The 25,452-nt window shown below is 43.5% G+C and overlaps 1 protein-coding gene across 3 annotated transcripts in view; it reads left to right on the top strand.

Moving 5' to 3' along the window:
* Positions 1-25,452, top strand: part of SLIT3 (slit guidance ligand 3) — a 641,188-nt gene that overhangs the window by 441,519 nt on the left and 174,217 nt on the right. For all 3 annotated transcript variants that reach the window (XM_035292102.3, XM_035292104.3, XM_035292103.3), the window contains exon 6: positions 12,843-12,914. In XM_035292102.3, coding sequence (XP_035147993.3) covers positions 12,843-12,914 — 72 coding nt within the window. The remainder of the gene's footprint in view (positions 1-12,842; positions 12,915-25,452) is intronic.

Below are 25,452 nucleotides of genomic sequence, written 5' to 3'. Positions count from 1 at the left end.
TCTTCAGGAGATGGGGTAGAAGGAGCCCCAGTGGCCCGGCACCTCGTGTTTGACCCCATATGCATCCAGAAGCTGGAGGGCCGGTCTTGTCCCGCAGAAGAACTCCTACATGAATCTCTACCTGATAGGCACTTCGGAGGGCTTTTGAGCTTGGTGGTTTTCCATGGAGTGCTTTGGCAGAAGTTAATACCACATTCATTCATACTTGTGTTTTTTCCACCCTGCTGATCAGACCTCCGATCCCCCTGGAGAGTCCTCGTCTTAACTGTTCCAAACAGGAGGAAACTTACACTTACATTCTCAATGTACTGCATTAAAAATAAAATCCGATACCTCAGACAGTACCTATAACAACAAAATGAGAAAAACCTCATGTGAGGACTCAGGGACTGAATTAAAACCCAGCAGCCCTGAATGCCAGCCCTTGAGGGGCCCATAGAAATCATCTATTTCATGCCTTTGTTTTACCGATGGGGAAATTTTAGCCCAGAGAAGTTAGGCCATAGTTCAACAAGGTCAAATGTCCTTGTCATCTGATTCCTGAGCAAACTGTTTTTATTTTTTCCACTAAACCATATCATCTTAAACAAACAAACAGATCTCTATTGCTGGCAAATGAAAGAAAACCACTCTTTCTTTTTTCCCCCCAGGGCAGTGGCTCTCATCCTCAGTTCTGAAGTGTGAACAATGCCCTTATTTCCCCTTTCTGGTATCAGGGAAGGAATTAGAAATTTCTTCAGGCTTGATACGGTCAATTAAGTAGAAGTAGCTGCAATGGAGAGCTCTGGACATGGAGGTTGGTGGGTAGAACTGGCCCCCACCCAGTTGGTACCCAAGTAGGAACCATCTCTGTGGGGCCCCCAGATGTTTTTGGATTTACTTGGCTCAATGAGACTGATGTGGCTGCTCCGGAGAGTGCTGGGAGAATTTAGAGACAGCATGAGGGAAAAGACTCACCGTTTTCACCAGGCCCTCCCACCGTCTCTTCCCCAGGAGCTGTTGTGAGTCCATAGCCCACACAGACCAGAGGCCTCTGCAGGGAGGGGTTTCTGGTCAAAGGCACTTTCCTCACTGCTTTGAGTAAGGGTAACAGCCTGGCTTCCTTTCTCCTCTTCTCAGAGAACCAGTCTGAGCAAAGGTGCATGCGCGCGTACACACACACACACACACACACACACACACGAGGAGCTCAGCTTCTGAAATGCAAATGCAATCTACTGAGTTATCTGTGCTGGCTACTGATGCAAAAGGTGGAGCAGTGGTGTGGAAAATACAAAACAGTGGTTAATCCCACACTAGTTTATGCTGGACTTGGGAGCCTAGCAGGTGATTTTTCCCCTTCCGTCAAGTTTACCGTCCCCATTCTCTTTGCCTTAAACTGACATTTTCCCCCTCTGAGTCTTGAGTGATTGGTAGTGTCCCCAAAGCAAGCTGGGAGAGGGAGTTTTAAAATTTGTTAAAAATAATCCCCAAAAATAGGTGAATTAAATTCCCTCATGTTTCTCTCCTTCATTCGCATTTCTCGTCAATGCCAAGATATTTCTTTTCACACCCAGATAGAATCAGGTTTGTGAGCTCATCATATGCAATGTTAAGATCTGACTCTAGGCTTCCCTACCTTTCACTGTGATGTCCTCAGAGGAAAACCACCCTCAAAATGGGGTGGGCTTAAAAAGTCTTGTAAAGAACAAACTTCGCTTTTTCTCCTTTCCTAAGATAACAGTCACATAGCATAGAATTAACCATTTAAAAGTACAGTTCAGTGGCATTTAGTACATTCACCATGTTGTGCAGCAATCACTTTTATCCATTTCTTTCTTTCTTTTTTTTCTTTGAGACAGAGTCTCACTCTGTCACCCAGGCTGGAGTGTGGTGGCGTGATCTCAGCTCACTGCCACCTCTGCCTCCTGGGTTCAAATGATTCTCCTGCCTCAGCCTCTGGAGTAGCTGAAACTACAGATGTTCACCACCACACCTGCCTAATTTCTTTGTATTTTTAGTAGAGACAGGTTTCATTATATTGGCCCGGCTGGTCTCGAACTTCTGACCTTCTGATCCACCCACTTTGGCCTCCCAAAAAATCACCAAAGACACAAGGAGGAAAAAAAAATGTCAGGCAAAGAGAATGGGAATGGTAAACTTGCATCTATTTCTAAAACATTTTCATCATCCCCAAAGGAAACCCCGCACCCATTCACAGTCACTCCCATTCCCTCCCTGCCCCCAGCCTCTGGCAATTATTACTCTGCTTTCCTTTTCTATGAATTTACCTGTTCTGGACATTTTCTAAATATGAAGTCACAATAGGCGACCTTTTGTCTGGCTTCTTTCGCTTAGTGTAATGTTTTCAATGTTGTCCATGTTGCCGCGTTATCAGTGCTTCATTCCTGTTTTGTGGCTGAATAATATTCCTTTATGTGCACATACGACAATTCATGTATCCACTCCTCCATCGACAGACATTTGGGTTGTTTCCACCTTTTGGCTATTGTGAGTGGTGCTGCTATGAACATTTGTGTGCGAGTTTTTGTTTGAACACCTGTTTTTAATTCTTTTGGCTATATCCCTAGGGATGGAATTGCTGGGTCATACAGTAAATCTATCTTTAACTTTTTGGGGAACCACCAAACTGTTTTCCACTGCAGCCGCACCGTTTTACATTCCCTCCAGCCATGTAGGAGTGTTCCAATTTCTCCACATCATCACCGAGCACTTACTGTTTTTCCTCATTTTAATTATAGCCTTTCTAGTGCATGTGAAGTGGGATCCTGTGTGACCCTGTGCTTTCTACTAAGCACCTCCTGTATGCCAGGCACCGTGGGCCAGGTACAGTAGTGTGTAAAACAGAGACTGTACCCGCTCTCCTGTTGCTGGTGAGTTCAGACATTCATTATTCCTTAAAAGTAATAGTAAAGAAAAGGAAGCCGGCCTCTTCCTAGAGCATTTCCGTGCTATATATTAGCTAGATGGAAAGCAGTTATCAGCACAGCACGTGCTGCTGAGTTTTGATGCTCCTTTTTTCAGCAATTAATTACAAGGACCTTGATATCCCCCTTATACTGAGCTTACAAGACACATTTTAATTGGCCTCTGCTGCCACAAACATACCTTTGAGTGATGCCTTGTTAGTGGCCGCTCACCCCAAACACCCTATGATACCATCTGGTTACTGCTGCCCTGTTCCTTTGGTTCCCGTGGCTTATATACCTTGGAAGACAAGCCTTATCATCTCTGGGGAAGGTCATGCCCAGGAATGATGGATTTGAATCTATGTAATTTACCACTTGTGCCTAGAACGAAAAGAACCATTTCTCCTGAGAGGGCATGCCTCTGCCCAAGACAGCACTAAGCTGTCCCAGCTTGGTCAGAAGGCTACCCACTGAGTCCTACTAGGTGACCTGGAATTGAAGCATCCTCTCAAGGTGCAGGCATCCATCCATGATCCTCAGTGACTGGAGCTAACATCAGTTACCATCCCTAGTGATCCTAAAAGTCAGATGGACTGGGACTCCCAAGGAGTCTAACTGAGAGACACAGGAGACAGTGGGGAGGATACTATTGAGTGTGCTGCTTCCCCCATCCCCAACACCATCTTCTAGGTCAAAATACTTTACCGGCCAATGAAAGCAACTAGTTCCCAGTGACAAATACCAAACTAAAGCTTGGCTTTCTCACCAGCATTTTCCCAGCCTACAGTAACTGGAGTTATGCCCACACAGTCATATTAGGCTTCCCATCTTTGTATTTTCAAAGTCAAGGAGAGGTGGAATAGCCTGATGGGTGAGCCCTGAGGCTCCAGGATTGGGAAGGCAGGTTTGAACTTGACTCTCCTATCAACTAACCAAGCTCCTTTGATGATGCTACATGACAACCTCTCTGAACCTGAGTTTGGTCTTGTATTCACAATTCATCCTACTCTGTGAAGTAAGTGCTTGAATGAGGGGATGGCCAAAGGCTCATGAGAGCTTGGAAAAAACTGTTCATTTTGCCTGAGTTTGTATAGGACAGTCTCCTAGAGGATGTGGCCTTTGAGGAAGGCCTTGATGGATGGAGAAGGATTTCACAAACAGGGGAAGTGGCAAGGACAAGCGTAAGTGGACATGGAAACATGAACTTGGTACATTCATGTATTACGCAGAGGGAGGTGCAGGAATGCCTTGCTAAAGAGTCTGGTCTGTTTCCAGAGGAGCAGCATCTCTTACAGTCATCGTGAGCATGGACAGACCTGGGTTCAATGCCGAGTTTAAAGACAAAGCTCTCATGCCTCACTTTCTTCTTTTGTAGGAATTTTTGTGAGATCAGACTGGCATAAGACACTTAAAAGTTGCTCAGTTTAATATTGATGCTTAATAAGTGTTGAATAAGTGTTGTGTGCAATTATTACATTTATCATGGTTTTGTGGTTGCTACAATTTATAATGTTGGCCATAGGGAGCCACTGAGGGCTCATGCACAGATTACGGAATGTTAAGTTGAAGAATTTATATACCATAGATGGTATGGCATTTGACTATTTTAAGTGTTCAGTACATTACTTGATTGGTTATTAGTTGGAAGTAGCCACCAAGAAATGAGATTACATTTTGCAATTTCTCTCCTTAGTTGTCTCACCTATGAAAATTGTGAATATGTGCTCACATTGGTGTCATTCTTTCAGTAAGGGAGCAGTTTATATTTTCTTTGGTGTAGGTTTTTGGTGGCTTCTTACATTTCAATCTCATAACAGCTGGAGAAGTACAAAAAGCGTGTGAGTCTGAACTGCTGCCCTTAGTTCAGAAAGACTTTATTGAATATCTTAAATAATAGATTTTTTGGTCTGGGCTGGAAAAAGACGGGATAAAGAGATAGGTTCAAATCACAGAAGGGTCTAAGTTAGATGAACAGGAATGTTTATTTAAAATTTCATAAGAAATCAATCTCAGGTCACATAACTTCAGCACTGAAAGAGAGCTTAGAGATGACGTAAAAAAGAATTCCTAAATTTAATATTATTTGTTTTAAAGCAAATAAAATTAAGCAATGCCACAAATACATTTTCAGAGCACACACATTTCATTAATACACAAAAATTCCTTTTGGACTGTTATTATCTGCCTTGTACAACTGACACTCTGGGCATGGATGTGAATCACTTAGTTTGCACAGTTACAAATTATATAAGCCCTAGTCTTCCATTTTTATAAGAAATAAAAATGGGTAGCAAATAAGAGCCTTCAAAGGGTTAGTTAGTATGGGCTGGAAATGTGAATAAATTCAAGGAAGTCTTAGTAAATTTTCTGGATGAGCCTTCTATGTGATTCTTTTAAAGGGAAACAAAGATCTCTTGAGGCTGAAGGAGTTGATGTGGCTTCAGTGCACTGTCAGGGAGCGCTCACCAGGATGGGCTGGTTCATGGCCTCGACCCAGAGTGGGGATGCTTGCGATCTTGTATTTGAATGAAAACTAACATCTCACACCTGGGCGCCAACCTCTTATCCAGGAAGAAATACCTCAGCTCTGGCTCCTGCTTCGTGGTCATATTCACACAGCAGGAATCTTTTAATCTTTAGAACCCAATGGGAAAATTTTCTGAAACCCCCACAGGGATGAAAAGAAAAAAACTCTGCCTCACTACAGTTTGTGCTGGGTGATTTAGAAAAACAGAGTAAAAAACGGAAATGTGGGAGATAACTTTTCATGCCCGTTAACAAAAGCGCATTTCATCTTCCCAGTTTCTCACTCCTTCCTCCCTCCTGCGCCTCTGCTTGGGAGGAACCACAGATGGTTATCGCTCAAGAGTGTAACTAGGGAAACCACAAACCTGCCCCAATCACTATGGAGACAGCCATGTATTTGTCCAGCCTCTGAGTATTCATGACATCAGCAAGTCCAGCGAGTTAAACACTGATACTTCTTACAAAGAAATTCTAATTCCCAATGAGGAAGGCAGAGAATACAAGGCCCAACATTTCAGTGACTTTCAAGGCTCCCCCCAGCCTTATTGTGGGTGTGTTTGCAAAGGGACAGCCCACTTTACAGAAGCTGCAATGAGGACCCTTTTAAAGCCAAGAGAACTGAAAGCTGGGTTTGTGAGTCAACAGACATTTTAAGGTTTAGGGAAGTGGTTGAGGGAATGATATGCCAAGAATAAATCTATTTTCAACTGAGTCAGCCCCATGAGGTGTAACAGGGTAAGCGGCCATCGCAGGATTAGACACAGAAGTTTCAATGCTAAAACAGGGAAAGTCTCAGGCAAAGCTTGGGGAGTGGGTCCACCTAGATATACAACCCTTTGGCCCTAACATAAGCATGACAGTACATTTTGCAACAGTAACCAAACTCCCGTGGTCCCTTGGTCTAAAAGTTGCTGGAAAACAAATGATACTCTCTCACTGTGAATATGGGATGTTTGCATTTGATTTGCTTTGGATTTGTTTCATTGTTATTCTTTTATTTATCTAGATATGCCAGAAATTTGTTTTAAATTTAAATTCGCCAAAATTAAATGGGATCTCTGCTTGTCCCCATAACTATCTTCAATGCTAAATTGGTTTGCAGGGATTTCCTCTCTGCATTTTTCAGCACAAATTCATTTGCCAAATGCCCAACATGCAGGAAACTATGTAAACACAGAAGTGGAGTTATTGATATTTCCCAGTGATGTGTAAAACACCTCTTTATTCTCCAAGGTCTGGTGTGCCTCTTTGTGGCTAATCCATCATCGCTGTTTGCATTATTGCAGAGCTTGCTTCCAGGAGCATCTACTGGAGTGGATGCAGTTACTCTCCTGCTGAGAAGTTGCATCTGTTGAACGGCATTATGATCTATACAAAATAAAAGGTGTTATGTTAGCTATATGGCAAAGTATGCATAATGACATTTGTTGAAACAGACTTGTTCAATTTTCAACTAAGTTCTAAGCAGGCTATTCTGATCACAGAGCTTCATTAACCTACGACTGCATTAACCTAGGACTTTGTCCTTTACAAAGTAGATTTGGTTGGTTGAAGTCTTTGGAATGCTAACAGTTATCTAAATATCTCTGTAAATATAACTGGCTCTACCACATTAAACGTCAGAGGTCAACAGTTGCTTTACCAATTATATATGTTTGTATTTACATGTATACAGTATTACATGTAAATACATTTGTAGAAAAAATGGGCATAAAGTTGTCAGTTTTATAGACAGGGGTCTTTGTGGATAGTTAAATAATTCATGGATCAGTAAACATATCTATATGCATGTATTCTAGGGTCTGGCGGGCAAGGGTACAAAATGAGCAAAATGGTAGATTCACCTCCTTTTGCTCATTTGAGATGCAGTTTTAATGTAGAATTACGGCAGTCCTCTAATGATGAGAAGCAGGGGCAATTCATTAGCAGATTGTGGCTTAGATCAAGTGTTCAATTTGTCTAAGGAAGTGTACCCAGTACTCAGTTATATAAAGTATGTGCGTTTCTTTTGAAGATAATTTTTTTCCTTTTGTCAGTTAAAATAACCTTGAGCTTTATTTTTTTCAAAGACCCCAGCTAACAGCAGACAAATGCTTCTATAATTTGTTCTTCTATAATGATTTTTTATAATGTTAAACTGTCATAAAAAAACAACCTTCAAAAGCGCTTCTAGATTTCTTATTTTCTGCTTAAAGGACAATTGGATAACAGTGAGGAAAGAAATAGCATGTCAAGGCTGCTTCACATTTTGTCTTCTGCCTTGTTCCATGAACGCAGGGATTCCCTCAGTTTTCTTTTTACAGTTGCAACATTCTATTTCTCCTCAATCTAGAAAAAGAATACCTTGAAAACGTACAAGGATGAACATATACATGTATAATCAAAAACAAATTCAACTTATTATAGTCAAGCTTTTTAAATTCTTTTAAACCTTTCAATATAATTAAGACATAAAAACCACAGGGGGCAACCTTCTTCCAAATATTTTCAAAGGATGTCTTATACTTCATTCTATATCCTGAGTACCTAATCAGTGTGAACATCTAATAGTACTATGTTACTCTTGCGGGTTAATTCCTTGTTGGATTTCATGACTGTTGACTTGCTTGGGCTTTCTAGTAAGTCTTCCCTTGTGAATTTCATACAGAAGTCCCTGCAATTATTTGGCACATTTGGGAGGGATAGCTTTATTCAGAAACTAGCAAACTGTTAAACTCTAAAGGGTGCTGAGCCTTAGCTACTTCTCCCATTTAGCATGAGGAGGAACAGGAACAGAATGCCTAGAGCAGAATGCTGCTGCTGGATTTGGGGCCCCTGGAGGGACAGTGCCCTCAGGCTAAGTTTAACTATCCACCTGATGAGATGCTTGGCCCCCAGCACATCTGGATGAGGAGTGAACAACTGGATAGGTATCCCCTGATGTGCAGGCCTTGCATATAGATAACTAGTTTGGAATTCTACTTTTCTTCCAGATACCCAGAGCCTATTTCTGGAGATAACTATTTTCAAGATATTCTTCATGGGGACTCAAATGCATCACTGAAGTCCTGAATTTAAAAAAAAATCTTTCTTTTTCTTTTCATTCTTTATCTCTTTCTTCCTTTTTTTGGTTATTGTTGGGATATAGCTAGATTACTTTTTAAATTGTAGTCAGTTTTTTAACCCTTTTTAAAGGATTTAGATATGCTGCTTTAATTTTTGCAGCACAAAAATATTTCTAATCCTGCTTCAATTATGAAATTTCACATTGTAATTGAAAGAGATGAACTGTGATAATAGGAGTATATTATGCTTACTAATGGGAATTCTTGCAAAAGTGTTATCTCCCAGTCTGCCGTTTGTGGAGATTATTTTAAGTCCTCACTCACGCTGGCTTTCCTTTCTGCCTTGTTTATATTCTCAGAGTATAAAAATACAGTAGTCAGAAAGCTGCTCTCAGGGAGTCTGCATTTAGTGCTTGTCAGAGGAATCCTCTCTAAATGGACTCTGGTATCATTTTAGCACTCATATTGTTTGCCGAAATTCGAGCTTCCTGGAGAAATTAGAGCAGTTAATTTAATATCATGAAACATTTTGGGGCTTCTTGGCTTATTCAGAGACAGTGGAGTATAAATCAAATTGAGTATTCTGTGTTAAGTAAAGGACAATAAAAGTGGCCTCCAAAAAAATAGCCAGCCTTCCCGCAATCCGTTGCCTTCCCATTCTCCGTCTTCATCCTGGACCCATAGAAATCTTGTTGTATTCCAAGTTTCCTTCCCAAGGGCTCCCTGGTAGAGGTCTGTGTCTCAGAATGACAAGGAAGCAGGGAAGGTGCTTAGCCATGTACGGGCACAGCAGGCATGCTCAGTCCTTATTCACTGTCGTGACGATATGGCTTAATATTCCATGCAGCTTGGGCTCAGCCCTGACACCTTTCCCTCGAGGTACTCATTCTGCAATCATTGGTGACCATCTGTGAAGTGGCTGGCACTGTGCTGGGCACTGAGGTAAATGACGTTGTGTGATAAGAAGCAGAGTCAGCAACTGTGGGAAATACACTTCTTATGCCCAGGAAAAATTGAAAGAGAGCTGTGTCCTCTGACTGCTGAGTTCTCTCTGCTCACATTTCCAAAGTCCGTTTTGCAGACGCCTCCCGAGTGATGGTGTGCATGTTGCAGGGTAGGCAATGGTCTTTGTTGATTTGTTTTTGAGAGGGCCTTTGAACGAGGCCTTCCAAAGGGACGATATGGACCTTTGACCTGAGAGCTTAGAATACACATCAGTGGCCTCCGGTCACATCAACCCCGAGAAGCAAACTGCGAAGTCAAATGTTTTGGCCTCAGCTTCAGAAGGCTCTCTGTGTGTTTAGTGACGCTCCACTCCACCATCCTCAAAGAAATCCAGGGCTTGTGTTTGTTTCACCTCCCTTCTCCTGTGTGTCAGGACTAACTTTTATGTCACTGAGGTGTCATTTTGCAAAGAAAAAGAAACCCGTCTGAACCAAGTGTGTATTTACTTTGTTTTAGAGACCTAGTGTATTTGCATGAAATATCAGGAATGCTCATGGATGATTAATTGGGCTTTTTACAAATACGCTGATGCTGGGTGCCATGGAGATATAAGCGCTGGGAAGTGGAGTAACTGCTGTGGTTTTTGTTTACTTTATGGGACTCCCATAGGTGTTATACCCTTGCAGACCCTGGTAATGAATGGGGCATCTTGAGAACGGCTCCTTGACCATCACGGCTGGATACCATGTCTGTTTCATTTATCTGTGGTTAGAACAGAAGAAGACAATCTCAGTTATAATAAACGTCTTCTAGAAAAGCACACTTATGCATAAATATTTTAAATGTTGGTGTTTTGTGTTTTAAAATAGTCTATAAAACACACCCACAGAGATGCTTATAATGAAGTTCAGTTTTCCCCATTGCAAATAAACTAGATGTCAACTCGTGCCACCTACTGAAAATATTTAAACATCATGTAATTAGTAACATATTAGATGTCTCTGCTCTTAGCCTGAAAATGATCAGAGCCCTCTTGAAGACTCTTGTCCTCACCACTTCAGTTTGCTGAGTAGCAGGACTGTGATGAGATATTGAGTAAGGTGTGTTTTGTCTTTTTAAAAAATCTTTTGGCGATCTTTCCTCACCACATACTTTTTAATACTCTTTCTACCACTTTGGTTTTTTTCTCTTCTTTCTATGGCATTCTCCTTTTTCCTGCAGATTCCTTTCTTTCCATGTAAAATTCTGTACGTTTAGAGTCTCCTGTTTGATTTCTGGTGCTCTCAAAAAGAAAAGGAATAGAAAACACTTCACAAATCTAGTAAATAAATAATGTACTAATAGCAAGGACCTCTATAAAATGTCTGCATGAAAACCGATGCACCACAAACTGCCATCTCTACACACCCCAGACTTCCCAATATGATGATTTAGATCCCTCTCTACTTAGGCAGGTGGTGCCATTTTGCCGAATTCAGCATGTTCATTATACAGTTTCTTGGACCCAGAAGCCAACTCCACTGCATTTCTGCTTGGTAAGGTTTGGCGGCCTTGGCGTGGGGCAGGGGTTGTTGATTCATTAGCCTTTAAGCCGATGATAAATCTAGAAGCTGGGCAGCAGGACTAGACTGCCTTCATAGAACCTCTGCAGGGAATCAGCGGTCCCGACACTGCAAGAAATCTATGAAAAAGAGGCTCAGCAAACTCATGTGAAGAAAGGCTCCAGAAGAATTAGGGATAGAGAGTACGTGATGAGACTCTGTGTGAGTGGGCATCAGCTAGAACTTTGAATGCTAGATACAGAACTCGCCAACCGAAAATGTGCTTCTGCTTCTCAAGATGCCCGTGGATTGTTTATCTTTTTAATTCTAAATATCTAAATCTTCTATCATGAGCATCTATTGAGATGATGTATTAATAATTCCCCATAATATCGTGACAGAGCCTGTCTGTCGTAACCCACAGCATCACTCTCATTGTGCTTCATTTGTGTGTATTTATGCAATTCTATATCTGTTTACTTTTCCAAAGAGAATAGTATTTTAATTTTAATTCTGCCTTCCTTCGGTGGAAAATAAAGCCCTGGGAGAGGGTTCCCAGAGGTGTCTTTGACACGCCTTTTGTGAAGAGTTGTCCTGAGTTTAGGTCAAGTTACAAATGAAAATTCCAACACCAGGAAATCCCTCTACCTGAGAGGTGGAGAAAATTCAGAAAGCCTAGAGGCTCTTTAGTACACCCCCACTTCTTTCCACCTGCCCCGCAGCCCCAAAGACCATGGCGTGCCCCATGAACAAAGTACAACAATCTGGTGTCAATAACTCATTCCTGTATAAGACCTTTTTTTTGTTGTTTTTAAGGGTTTTTTTAGGAATAAAATGGGTCATGTATATATGATATTTAAGTTGGGGTGTGATTATGGTTAATATCCTGACTTACACATCATATATATATTTTGATTTAGAAAAAAAAAGGTATCTCTGCATTATCCCCCAACTGAAATAGCTCAGTCTCCAACTAGAATGTGTATTAGTCAAGGCATCTTTTTAAGAGAAATTATTTTCATGCTCACAGGATGGAAAGGGAAATAAAAGAGGAGTCCTGAATTAGGTGTATTTAATTCTCCCCAATTTAAATCGAAGTGGTACATCTTTAAGGCAATAACAATATTCCTTTTTCCCCCCTTCATGAATGCTTCCATCAGTGAATTTCTTTAATGCTGATGATGGTTGGTGCAGTTTGAGGGAATCTGTATTTAGTCAGAAAATGCTTCAATAGAATGACCTACCAGATGGGCCCCGTAACAATGCACGGAGGCATCAAACCACCACAGACATTTGGTGCTTAGAATAATAAAACGACTATAAAATTAGATTAGTTGAGTCTAATTTGGAATTGGTATATTCCCCATGCACCCTTGCCGCTCTTGGGCAGATAAAGCCTTGAGATTTAGCACTGTGTCAGAGCAGAAGACTGCAACTTCCAGTAAAAGGGAGACGAGGGAACGGGAGAGAGGAAAAAAGCATTCTGGGAGGTCGCAGAGGGCAGAGCAGTGACCTCCAATGATTTACAGGCCTTTAGCTTAATGAAATTGTTTCAGTGACATGACGGTAAGAGCTCGTAATGGATTGGATGCCCTAATGTAATGAAATTACTCCCTTCTGCCTAAAAAAAAAAAAATGCGCAATTAATATTTACTGAGACCTGACAGCCTTTTGGTGCGCTCGTCTGTGTAGTTCCCTCAGACAGTCAGAGAGGAGAGACGGAGCAGCGTGGCAGACAGGCTGGCTCTGCACGAGCTCCTGGCGGGGACAAGCAGCGCCTGCAAGGGGGTGGAGGGACAGGCGCTCGGGTGGCCCGGGCCGCCGGCCCCTCACGTTGCCCCCGCTCAGCCTTCACGCTCTCCCCTGCTTTTCCACAGGCAACTGGACAACAACCACATCAGCTGCATTGAAGATGGAGCCTTCCGAGCGCTGCGCGATTTGGAGATCCTGTGAGTTGATTTTGCGATCGCTGCCTTGTGTGTGCGTGTGCGTGTGTGTGTGGTGTCTGTGTGGGGAGGAGAGAAGGGGAGAGTGTGTACAGAAGGGTCTGTGTGGATGCATTTCTGGTGTTCTGCTGCAGTGCTATTAAAATTGGGAACCAGGAGATCCCTCCGGCTCACCTTGGCCAAAGTGTTTGCAGGCAGCCAAGTGTGATTTCTCACCTCCCACAAACTGGGGTTCCTGCTAATTAAGTCTCAATTGAGTCTTTCTCCCCCAGTGCTCCCGCAGTATTTGTGGCTGGGAGAGACAGATGGGCTGGAGCAGGACCCCACCACCACCAGGAGCCTGCCACAGCATCAGGGACACTGTGTTTGGGTACTGGGATACCCGGAGGAGACAGGGTCCAGGGTTGGGGCCAGAGAGAGAGAGAGGGGTTAGTGCCAGGAGGTCACCTGGAATTACCTGAATCAGAAAGGGACTTTGGCACAGGGCAGGGGAATACCACACAGCCTGGGAAAGCCCAGTCATTGCTATTGCTCCTGGTATCTCATCTCAGGCATCAATTCAAACTTTAAACAGTAACTGACCTTAAAGGGGCCAGGGGTCATGAGGGGTAATGCGGGGAGATGAGAGGAGGCAGCCCCTTCCCCATTACCCCACCCTATGAGGTCTAGAAAGAATGTGTAGCTGCCTCTCTGAGTTCTGGATTTTCAGATGAGTCTAACTAAGAAAACCTGACTGCCAGGAGGAAAGTCAGCTGGGAGTCATCTTGGGGTCATTCAAACTAAAGTTGAATTGTGTAAGACAACATTTTGGTTATTCTTACCAAAGCTATACTTCTAGCTGTCCCTGATTTAGAGAAACCTAGAGAGGAAGGCAGTACAACACAGAAGAACTTGTGTCACTTGTGGTTGAGTCCAGATTCTGCCACTGATTAGTCGTGTGACCTTGGGCAAGTCTTTTCTGCTCTGAGAGCCTCAGTTTTCTCATTTTTAAAATGAAAGGGTTGGATGCTCCGTCTTGGGAGTGACTTCCCTTTTCCAAATTCTGTAGCTGCTTGGTTCTAAAAATAATTCTGAGGTATGGTTTTAGCCAGTGACTGATAGCAGAGCGGGGTTTCTTGAGCATCTTCCTAAAAATAAAAAACTACACAGTCACAGGTGACCTATCTCTGATTGCAGAAGAATGAATGAATGCCAAATAAATGAGTGAGTGAATATTTTAAAGCATTCCTTTGTATGTGAAGGAAAGAGCGAAAGGTCTTCCTTCTGCCTTCCTCTTCACCTGGCCCCGCAGACACTAGCAATGGGTTGGAGAGAGCCTCTCCACGTTGTTTGAGAGGAAGGTGATTCCAAGAGGAATCACGGGAAATAAAAGAGAATGCTGATGCTGCAAGCTGCTTGAAATCAGATGAAAGCCGAGAATTCTCAGTCCAGAAAAGACAGGACCCACAGCCAGGGAGGTCAGGTTGTCATTTCTGAGATAGATTGTCTCTCCTCACCCAAACTCTGACCCCCGGAACCAGCAACAAACGCCTGTCTGCAAGAGAGAGGATGCCAGCCCAAATTTAGTAACCTAGAACTCCTCTTATCGGGAGGCTGGGGCTGAGAAGGGTAGACAGGATTTTCCCTGCCTACAAAATAGCATTTGTAGAAAGGGCTGCTCAGAGCACATCACCTTTTTCCTCCCTTGACAGAGAGAATGAGAAAGATAAGAACATTCCTTGGGACGAGACCAGGAAATGGAAGTCACCAGCTGCCACAAAACAGCTGTGACAACCTGACAGCCCTCATGTTCGTTCTCTGTGCTAGGAATGCTGTTGTCTCACCTCACCAGGAAGGCGGTCTGAGAGAGAAGAGAGGGCTTTGCAGCCTGACACACCTGGGTGGGGCTTGGGTCAAGTGTCTTAATCTCTCTGAGTCTATCTCCTCAACTTTTAAAAACAGAGTGTATGTACTACATCAGAGGGGCTCTCATAAGCACCATCCCTTCTACTCTCCTAACTTCTGCCTCTATAGGTGTATATAGAGGTGCACCCTCACCCCCATCAAGCCTTTGCCCATGACAGATTTAGACAGCTCTCTACTCAGATACCAAAAAAAAAAAAAAAAAAAATTGGTATCCAGGTGCACCAGGTGTCTCCGAGTTTAAGCTTTAAAAACCTGTGATTGAAAGAAAAAAAAAAAGTTCTCATTCCCTACCATTGCAAAGAGTCTGTAGGATCTGATTAGTTTATCTTCTCAATTCCAAACAAAGCCAGATCAATAGCTTTGTTTTAAAGACACTCTCATTTGGCTTCACATGGCTAAGTACTTAAAATTAATCATAATCAGTTATTCCGTGGGTTTTTAATTTCCAGCAGAGGCACATGGCTTTGAAACCATCCATCTTAATGGTGAGCCATTCTGAAATTGGCTGGAGCTGACATCTCCATTTAAAGAACCTCCCCTCCCCACCCCTAGACCTTCCAAATCTCATCCACACATTGACATTTTATAATGCTTCTCTGTAATCACAATTTAGGCACCATAAAGAATCTTGGCAATGAAATAATAAATAGGAACTCAGTGACAGTATCACACATTAGCTTGATAAAGTTCTCAGAGTGAAAGAGGAGAGTTCAAAACATCCTATTCCCAGAAAGAGCATTCTAAAATATCTAAAGCTTAAAAGTCTACAAACGAAGAAGACAAAATGTGGCCAGGTGCAGTGGCTCACGCCTATAATCCCAGCACTTTGGGAGGCCAAGGCAGGTGGATCACGAGGTCAAGAGCTCGAGACCATCCTGGTCAACAAGGTGAAACCCCGTCTCTACTAAAAATACAAAAATTAGTCAGGTATGGTGGCATGCGCCTGTAGTTCCAGCTACTTGGGAGGCTGAGACAGGAGAATTGCTTGAACCCAGGAGGTGGAGGTTGCGGTGAGCCAAGATCGTGCCATTGCACTCCAGCCTGGGTAACAAGAGCGAAACTCCATCTCAAAAAAAAAAAAAGACAAAATCTAATGTTTCGGGTGTGTTTTCTCTGACATCAGGCAGCACGAAGTAGAAATCAAGAAAAGACACATTAGTTGTCCCAGAAATCTCTCAAATTAACTTAAGGAAAGTTTATGGATGTCAGTTGCTAGTAGAAGTATTTTACATGCAATAACCCTGTTATTCCATTTTTTCTGTGGATGGAAATACCATAAAACTTCTTTCCATCGAGGCTGAGGTCAGTTTCACCAGTTACATTGAATGAGAACTTCAGCAGTGAGCCCGAGAGGGAACCACTGACTGGGGAGAAATGAACTGGTTCAAGGTTGGGAAAGACTGATATCTGCCACTTCAACCTCATTTTTGACTCATTCCCAATGGGGAATGCCCAGCACAGAGTATGATGGACAGGGAAAGGAGCCATCCCCTCCCATTTCCAGGAAGTAAGAAGAAAAGCTCAGAATGGGGGGTGAAACTTCTCATGCCCTCCATGCCACTGCAGGGGAGGAATAATGAGGAAAATAAAAATAACTAGCAGTTACTCAAGCCCAGCAATACAACCAGTGCTTTTACATGGGCTAGCTTTTGCCATCCTCACAATCGCTCCATAGAGCTACTGTTACCATCACCCTGCTTTTACAAAAAAGTAGCCCATCTCAGAGAAGCCAAGTAACTGCTTACCTAATTAGCAGGCAGAACCAGTGTGATTAACCATTCTACCAAGCTGCCTTTTGGATGCATGTTGCCAAAACTGTCATGGTGTTTGGCTGCCCTGAGGCATGCCGGGTATGTGCTGCAGGGTGGTGTGAACTGGCATCCAAGAACTGATCGAGGCAAACTAGCAATGACTCACAATCCTGCTGGGGAGAAGGTCGGAGCCTTTCACAGGCTTGTGAAATTGGCCCTGTCATTCCTTTTACCCGGTTCACGGGTGCTCACAAAGTTGAAGGTAAAATCAAACTTGCAGGAGAAAGGAACTCATCCTGCTTCTTCACTGTTAAACTTGTAGTCCCAGAGATGATGTATTCCCACTCACGGCCATTGCCGTCGACTTTGGCACTCAACAGTTTGGGAGCTCCGCTTTCCAGACCTGTCTCCCCGCTAAGGAAAATATAGCCTCAACTTTGTGGCATTTAAGGTTCTTAATTGTGGGACTGAGCCTCTGTGAGTCAGAACCCCTGCTGTTACTCAGCTCATTGCCCTTTAACTTCCACCTGTTCTATACTTTTGGCAATTCGCATACAACACTAGGTTTTCTCAAAGTAAGTCATGCTTATACTGCAGTTGAATATGCCAAGAATGAATTCCTGGCTCTGTGTGGTCAGGAAGCACAGTGGTGGTGCTCTGAGCCATGGGTTTCCAGCTCATACCAACCAGGCTGAGGACGGCCAGGCATTTTACCAGGTGGAGTGGCACCTCCATGCCCAACATGCCATCATGGTTCAGGAAAAAAAGTGCTTAACTCTAATGGAAAAAAGTAGGGACAAATTAAACAAAAATGAGAAAACCTCATTAACAAAATATATTGTCATTAATTGTTTTTCAGTAGTATTATAGGAGAATAAAAAATACTTTTGGACATTGTCTCTTGACTAAAGGTAGCAAGTCAGAAGTTCAATAAATATACATTGTCAAAAAATGCCAGACCACAAATAACAGAAACACATCCTGAAAATACACTCATCTCCCAGTTATTGGTCTGCCCTTGCGAAGTCACTGGTGCCAGCTAAATGGCATGGAGATCCCACAGGTTCATAGATAACCAGCATGTGCTGTATTGAAGCCCTCACTCCCATTTATGTCACTTGCCAATTTTGGAAATTCAGTGACATTATTATAGGCTGGCGCTGGTAGAACCTTAGGTGTCTCCAGGATGACCTCTCATTGTCCAGATTAAGACACAGAGAGAAAGCACGGGAGAGAGGCCTGTCCCTCCTGGCATCCTGCATTCCTGCATGCTGAGCACCTTGCCTGGCTCACCCTAGGCCTGGCTTTGGCTGGGAGACTTTCCTGAGGTCAGCAGCAAGTTGATGGTAGCAGGGGAATTTGAACCTGGGACTCCAGACTCCTGACCCGTGTTTCTGTTCATATTGGACACCTCTGTGCAATTAGGTGCACATAAGGGACCCTCTGGTACGATTAAGGATCCCAAGCACAGTTCATCCTTTCAAAACCCACCATTAAGTTTTGGGTATTATTTAGGAGATTGAAGGGGGCCAAATATTTGTCTGTGACAGAATCAAGGGATGATCTGGCTTTTAGCTCTCTTCAAACCAGAGGCTACAAACTAGACCACAGAGCATACTGCTCCCATAAATGAGGGTGGGTTTTTTTTTCTTCTTTTTGGCCCTCTGGAATGTTTTTTAAAAATTGAAAACAGCATTTCACATTTAAAAATTGAGATATCTTACATAAAAGCCCGGATTTCCAGCTTCTCTGGAAAAATCAGAAGCACTGGCAACCATGGGCCGGCATTTCCGCATTGCAGTCAGCTGTGGCTGGGGAGCACCTGCCCTTCTGGGATGGGGCGTGTAGTCCCCACTCTGCCACTGACCCCTTCCTGTTTACATTAACTCCAGCCCATGTGGCCCCTGTGCTGACCCATCCAAGAAGTAAGGACACGCTGTGTATCCAGCACAGTGCTGGGTGCTGGGTACAGTAAAGCTTGAAACGAGCGAGTGCTTGATGGGCTGAACTCCATGGGCTGGAGCCCACCAGCATGGTAGAGTGGGCACACAGAGAGAGCTTAGTGACACAGAGTCCAGGACAGCCAAACCTGAGCAAGGACACCCCAGAGGCAATCACGAATCCCTCATGTCTCACCTTCCGAGAAGCTCTTCTCAAGGGTTAAACTAGTCTCCACGTTGTCTTTGATGTTACAGCAGTTGAACAAGAGGTGACTGAGCCCCAACTGAGCCCATGTTTAGAGAGGAGAGATTCAAGAGTTAAAGCAGTAGCAGAATTAACCAGACTTTTAGGGTAGTTCTAATTCACTCGTATCCCGGTGGGTTCAACGTGGCCTGATGCAGAACCCCACAGGTAGATGCAGACGAGCTTATGAGGAAAAGGTCCTTCTCTGATACAAGAAGAAGGCAGTGAAAATAAATTGACGGCAGTCCTGAAACCCAGGTCAGGGTGTGCTCACTCTCCCTGAGCGGGGTTGGTGTCCTGGGCAACTGGCTCAGTACACCAGTTGATCCAGGGCCTAGGGTGCAAGAACCAGGGCAGGCTGTGGTGGCTCTTGTGATGAAGAGGTGGAGCTGGGGTCACGTCTTGTTTTTCACCCTCATCGGCATAAACCCAATTAAACAAGCACAGTGTTGCCCAGTTCCGAAAACCTGGCATGTAATGCAGGCGGCAGTGTGTTGGCCACTTCAGCTGAGCTTCCTCTGGATGCAAAGCCAGATGTTAACTATTATGAATGAATAATGATAATGATGTAACGATATATATATAGTACAATGGTACAGTAATTATTAGTGTGGTTATATTATTATTGTTATAGCCTCCGTGTTTGAGCATCTACTATTTTTGAGAGTCTACTTCTATTTTTGAGCATCTTCAGTCACCGTGATAAGTCAGTAGAATGAGGCATCTCAATTAAATCCTCACCACAACTCGATGAGGCACGTCCTAGTCATTGCCTCATTTTACCAGTCAGGAAACTGACGCTTAGAAAAGCTGACTGGCTTGCCGAGAGTCACACCAGCAAGTACAAGGAGCCTACTCTTGTAGGCTTTTTTAGAACTCAGATCTAGTTCTGCCTGATATCTTAGCCCCTGCCCTTAACTGCTCAGCTACAAATAAAATAAAAATTAGAAGCATCTACCAGAACACACATACCACAGCAACAATTATATGCACTAGTGAGATTATTGTCTGCAGTGAGTGACCGGAATCATTCAGAAACCATAGTTATGGAAACACCCATAGGGTGCTTAGATCTAAATTTATGACCTCAACTTAATCAGCATCAGATCCAGTTCCACAAAACTGCCCCAGACATGAAGATACAGAGCCACCGTTGAGCTTGGAGGGGTTAGAGTCCTCTCATAGAACTAGCTTCCAGCTCATCTTTACCAGACTAGGTGGTTTGGGGTTCATTTCCTTATTGAAAAACGGAAACTGTAATACCCAACCCTGAGAATAGCTGTGTGGGTTAAAAGAGATATCACTGGTGTGTGTCTAGCAAATAGCAGGCTCCTCATCAGGATGCTCATAATAAGTAAAGTTTGTAAATACTTCCATGCTGTTTGCACTGCCTTATATCGGCACCTCACCCACACCTGGCATGTACTAGGTGGCCAGTTAAAGTATGTGGAACCAAATAGAGTTGAAATTAATTAACTGAAGCCCACACCACCAGTCTCTAGAGTCCCTGTTATGGCTCGTCCCTGAACAGAACTAAGGTGTGGTTGTCCTGGAATTATTTTAAATGTTGAACAACGTAGCATTTTACTGAACCAGTCCACTTTTCACATTACCTTTGATTTTGCATTTCTCTGGCTACATGGTGATCTTTCTTTTTCATCTGACTAAGGAGCAGAATTGGAGCTACAGTGAAAATTGGTGTGTTACAACAGAGACCAGATTCATTTTTATTTATTTATAAAATGTTTCGCCTGGGTTTCTCTGGGAGCTACAAACATTTTATCGGGGTGTTTACTCATGGCATAGTTTTGAATATAGCACTGTCATTGCTTAATGAAAGTCTTAAAATATCTCCAGATATTCTTTTTCTTTTGGTACCGTGCTGTAAACTGTCATATGTTCGTGCAATCAGGATTAAAATTTCCCTTTGTAGAAGGCATCTGTAACTTCCATTCAGCCCCCGGAATACTAGGAAAGAAACTGGGTTTTCCGTAAATGCTCTCGTGCCACTCAACACACACTTCCTTTGTAGTCCTCCAGGATACAAGTTCGAAGACAGTCATGCTCTTCAAATGACTAGCCTGGTTTTTATAACCCCAGCTTAAGAAAAAAGTAAAACCTACTTTGAAATCTAAAAATTTTTTCCCATTTAAATAAGTAGCACTTTCATCTTGAAAGTACCTAGAATATGAGGGAAACCCTTGATTTCTAGTTGATTTCACTTTCCTGTTAACCAAAAGCTAGTTTCACCTCTGACGTTGAAAATGTATTCGCGTACATTCCTGGGTTAAGAGAATACGAAGAAGATAATTGAATTGTTTTGGATCAGTGAAAGATCTTGAATCAACAAACCTCCTGTTAACTTCTCCTGTGAGTAGGTGGGGTCAGGCCATGGTGGTCTTGCTGTCCCCAGGGGTCACAGATTCCAGCTGCTGGGTCTCTGCACTGGAATTCAGACTTGACAAACTTGGTTTGAGAGCAGTCTTTTGAGATGCTTTGTCCCACCTAGAACAAAATGGAAAAGTAGTTCTGCACCTTTGAGGAGATTCCAGAGAGTTTTCTTTCAAGGGCGATATATGGAGGCTGGGGGAAATGCCGCAGAGCAGCCACATGCCTCCGGTGGTCAGTTTACGCCCAAGACAGGGCTTCTGTGCTGATTTGCAAAGGTGCCCGGCACTGACGGTCAGCCTCTGCCCGTTCACCGTCCCCTCAGCTCTCAGCAGGGGCTTTGGTGACCAGTATTTGAGCATGTTTAGTGAATATCTTGCCTCTAGATCAGCGCTCATCCCATGACACTAATGGACCTCCATGCCAGGGAGTCTTGTCCCTCCTAACAGTCAAACCCACCTGCCATTCCCATCAGGGATACCCAAGCTTGGATAGCTCAGCTTACCTGTGGCCAAGAGTCCACTTTTCTATAGACCTGAGTCTTGAAATCCAAGATCCTACAAGCTCTCACAGGAAGTTGGCCCCCTCTTACCCAATGGCTTAATGGAAGGAAGGATATGTAGAGAAGGTGATGGAGACGCAGGGCTAAGAAGAATTGGAGCCACATTCCTACTTTTCCCTGAGGTTTCATTTTCTGTCTTTGAAACCTGGGCTGGGTGAGGTGGTTCACACCTATAATCCCAGTGCCAAGGCAGGAGGATTGCTTGAGCCCAGGAGTTTGAGACCAGCCTAGACAACATAGCAAGACCTCACCTCTACACAAACAAAAACAAAAACAAGAACAAATCTTTCTTTGAAACGGAGTTTTGCCCTGTTGCCCAGGCTGAAGTGCACTGGTGCAATATCGGCCCACTGGAGCCTCTGCCTTCCAAGTTCAAGCGATTCTTCTGCCTCAGCCTCCCGAGTAGCTGGGATTACAGGTGCCTGCCACAACACTTGGCTAATTTTTTTTGTAGTTTTAGTAAAGATGGGGTTTCACCATGTTGACCAGGCTAGTCTTGAACTCCTGACCTCGAGTGATCTGCCCACCTTGGCCTCCCAAAGTGCTAGGATTACAGGCATGAGTCACCGCACCCAGCAAAAAAAAAAAAAAAAAAAATTGAAGGGATGGTGAGATGAAGGAGGGAGGAAGGAAATAAAAATTCCATTTCTCCAAGGTCATATTTGGATTTTTCAGATTCATTGTCAAAAAGCTCTAGAGAGTCCTTTTTCTTTTGACTTATAACTAAATCGGAGGACTCCAACTGCTGGCCCATGGGTTGAATGAAACCAGCAGACGTGGGATTTCATGTTTTTCTTTAATTTTTGTGATCCTTCCAATGTTTACAAATAATTAGAATTTGTTGCCAACATTTAAAACTCAGGCAATTTTATGTAAAAGTTTATAATTCAATTTCCAATGAGTATCTAGAAGCCTTGCCCACCCTGGGCCCGCCTGTAGCTCGGCTCTCACCAGCAGCACCATCTGATAGAACTTTCTTGATGCAGGAAGTATTGCATCTCCGTGTTATCCAGGATGGAAGCCCCGGCCACACATGACTCTTGAGCACTTGACATGCATCTTACACAACAGAGAAACCAAATTTTTAAATGTTTATTTCATTTTAATTGATTCCAGTATGAATTGCCACATGTAGCTCATGGCTGCCTTATTGGACAGTGCAAGTTTTGAGCTCAGTGTGGGTGGGTACCCTGTCTGGACAGGCCATACCCTCTGTAAATCACCATAGCTCCCACCAGGCCTGCTTTCCCGTCCTGCATTAAACCTCACCAGCCATTTCACATCTATTAACAATGTTTAAAGAATGTCTTTTCTAAAAGTAAATCTTTGAAATATCTGCCACTCCCCTCACCTCCACCTTCACTTTTTTCTTTTTCTTTTTTTTTTTTTTTTGAGACAGAGTCTCACTGTGTCACCTAGGCTGGAGTGTGATAGCACAATCTTGGCTTACTTCAGCCTCTGCCTCCTGGGTTCAAGTGATTCTCCTGCCTCAGCCTCCCAAGTAGCTGGGATTACAGCTGCGCACCACCATGCCCAGCTAAGTATTTTTAGTAGAGACGGGGTTTCACTATGTTGAACGCCCCTGGTCTCGAACTCCTGACCTCAAGTGATCTGCCCACCTCGGCCTCCCAAAGTGCCAGGATTATAGGCGTGAGCCACCACGCCTGGCCCTTTCTCCATCTAAATTTAAGCATCTGGGTCTTATATCCACAAAAGAACCATTTTAATCAAAACCCAGGAGTGTGATCTGTACAATTGTGGCCCACCAAAACAAAACCCTCTCAGTGTCAATTTATTTCCATCTTCATTATTTGCTTCTTACAGCCTTGCAAATTACTTCCACAGAGTCAACTGGGTAAGAAAATCACTCCCATGTCTGAGCCCCTCCTGTCTCCATAGGTATGTTAGAGATGCGGCAGCCAGTTGGGGAAGCAAGCCCATTAACCCCACAGAAGCTGAGCCAGGTATCTGCATAAAGAGAAAAAGGAAATGAGCTGACCCTGCATAAATGTTTTCACATGCTGCACAGTGGGGGCTGGTTGTGACTGTCAGAGTTTGGCCAGATGTCCTGTCTTTGTGCAGAGCTGGGCAGATCTGGGCACCCATGACCACTTCTACTAATGTCTGGAAAATGATTCCCAATCCAGAAATGCAGTTTTAGAGCCAGCATCAACCCAATTGGAATTAGAGTGAAATTCTAGGCTAGAAAGACCCTGGAGGTCAACTGGTTCCACCACTTCATTTTAAAAGAAAGAAACCCCCACAAAGGTTCAATGGCTTGCCCACAGCCACAGGAAAAATTCATGGAAGAAGCAGGCCAGAAAGCAGGTCTTTTGGCTCTTTCTCCAGTTCTCTTTATTGCTGTCTGCTTGCCCCTATGTTAGCAGATAGGAAAGAAAAGTAAGTGAAGCCAGCCTTCATGTCCTGTTCTTGCCATCACCTCTTAATCTCCAGCATTTTGCTAGAGGAAATGTTTTGCATTCAGCATGGGGACAATACCCTCCCTAAGGCCTTCCAGGCCTTTGTCTACTGCTTGGGAAATGGCCGCTCTAGTGCCCCAATAGATTGTCCAGTCAGAGGGCAGTCTGGAAGAGATGAGACTCTACATCATTGATCCCTGGCTACCAGGGATGACCAGAAACTCACCGAGTAAGCACTGGAGTCCGTTGCCCATTGCTGAGCTCAAACAGCCCAAGCTGTAAATTGCACTCAGCTCCCTGGGAGAATCCTTCCCTTGCAATTATCAGAGAATAAAAAGCAGGACCTCTCTGGCATCTCAGCCCAGAAACAGCCTCATGCACCCTGTGCAGCGTTTTTCAACAGCTTTAAAGTGGCTCGTTCCAAATGTCCACAAAAAATAACCAATGTCTTTGGCCACAGAACTAATGGGCAGCATGTAAAAACCAGAGTTCACCTGCCTGATGGAAAACAGTCCTACTTTTAGAAACAAACTTATTCAGGGCTCTTTGTCCCCAAGTAATAATGGTTGTAGGGGGAGAAACACTGAATAATTTACAATCATTTAAATATAATTCATCACTGGTGGCTGCCCTTGGGGAGCTGCAGTATAGAAGGAAGGTTTCAACCACATTTCACCATAATAACATTGATGCACTTTGATTTTCCTACTATATTTTTCTGATTTAAATTATGGAATTAATTTATTTAGTTCAGAGACCAAAAACTGGCACCTGCAAGCCAGATCCAGCTCCCAGGTGTTTCATTTGTGGGTTTTTATACTCAAGGTGATTGAGGTGCCAATATTAAAAATCCAGGAGACCTCATATGAAAATTCTAGACGTCTGGCTTTCTCTTTAAAAATAAAACAAGGGAGAACTGGTGACGCTGCACCCCCATTCCAGCGTAGCATAGTCTCTTGAAACAAGAAGTGACGATCCCATTTAGTAAGGCTGTGTTTACGACAGTCCCCGTGCAGCTCACTCACTCACATGACTTACATGACAAGCCTCGCTCCTGTAGGCAATTGTGTTTGTACTCCTGGATTAGCCCAGAAGGCTGGACAGAGTGGAAATTTATTTGTATCAAAAGATGCCAAAAACATGACCATTCAGGCTTTGAAATTCACCCACCCATTCAGTAAACAGTGAGCCGCCCTACGTGCCAAACACTGGGCCAGGCTCTGGCTATGCAACTGCATGAAACAGACTTGCTCTCTGTCCTCACCTAGTGTACCCATTTGTGGATATTTTCAAAATGTCCCTCTTCTTCCTGTCTTACTGGGCTAGGCACC

The sequence above is a fragment of the Callithrix jacchus genome, chromosome 2 (genome assembly GCF_049354715.1).
Source record: "Callithrix jacchus isolate 240 chromosome 2, calJac240_pri, whole genome shotgun sequence".
Lineage (NCBI taxonomy): Eukaryota > Metazoa > Chordata > Mammalia > Primates > Cebidae > Callithrix > Callithrix jacchus.
Note: the sequence above shows the minus strand (reverse complement) of the source record. Positions and strands in the feature narration are given on the sequence as shown.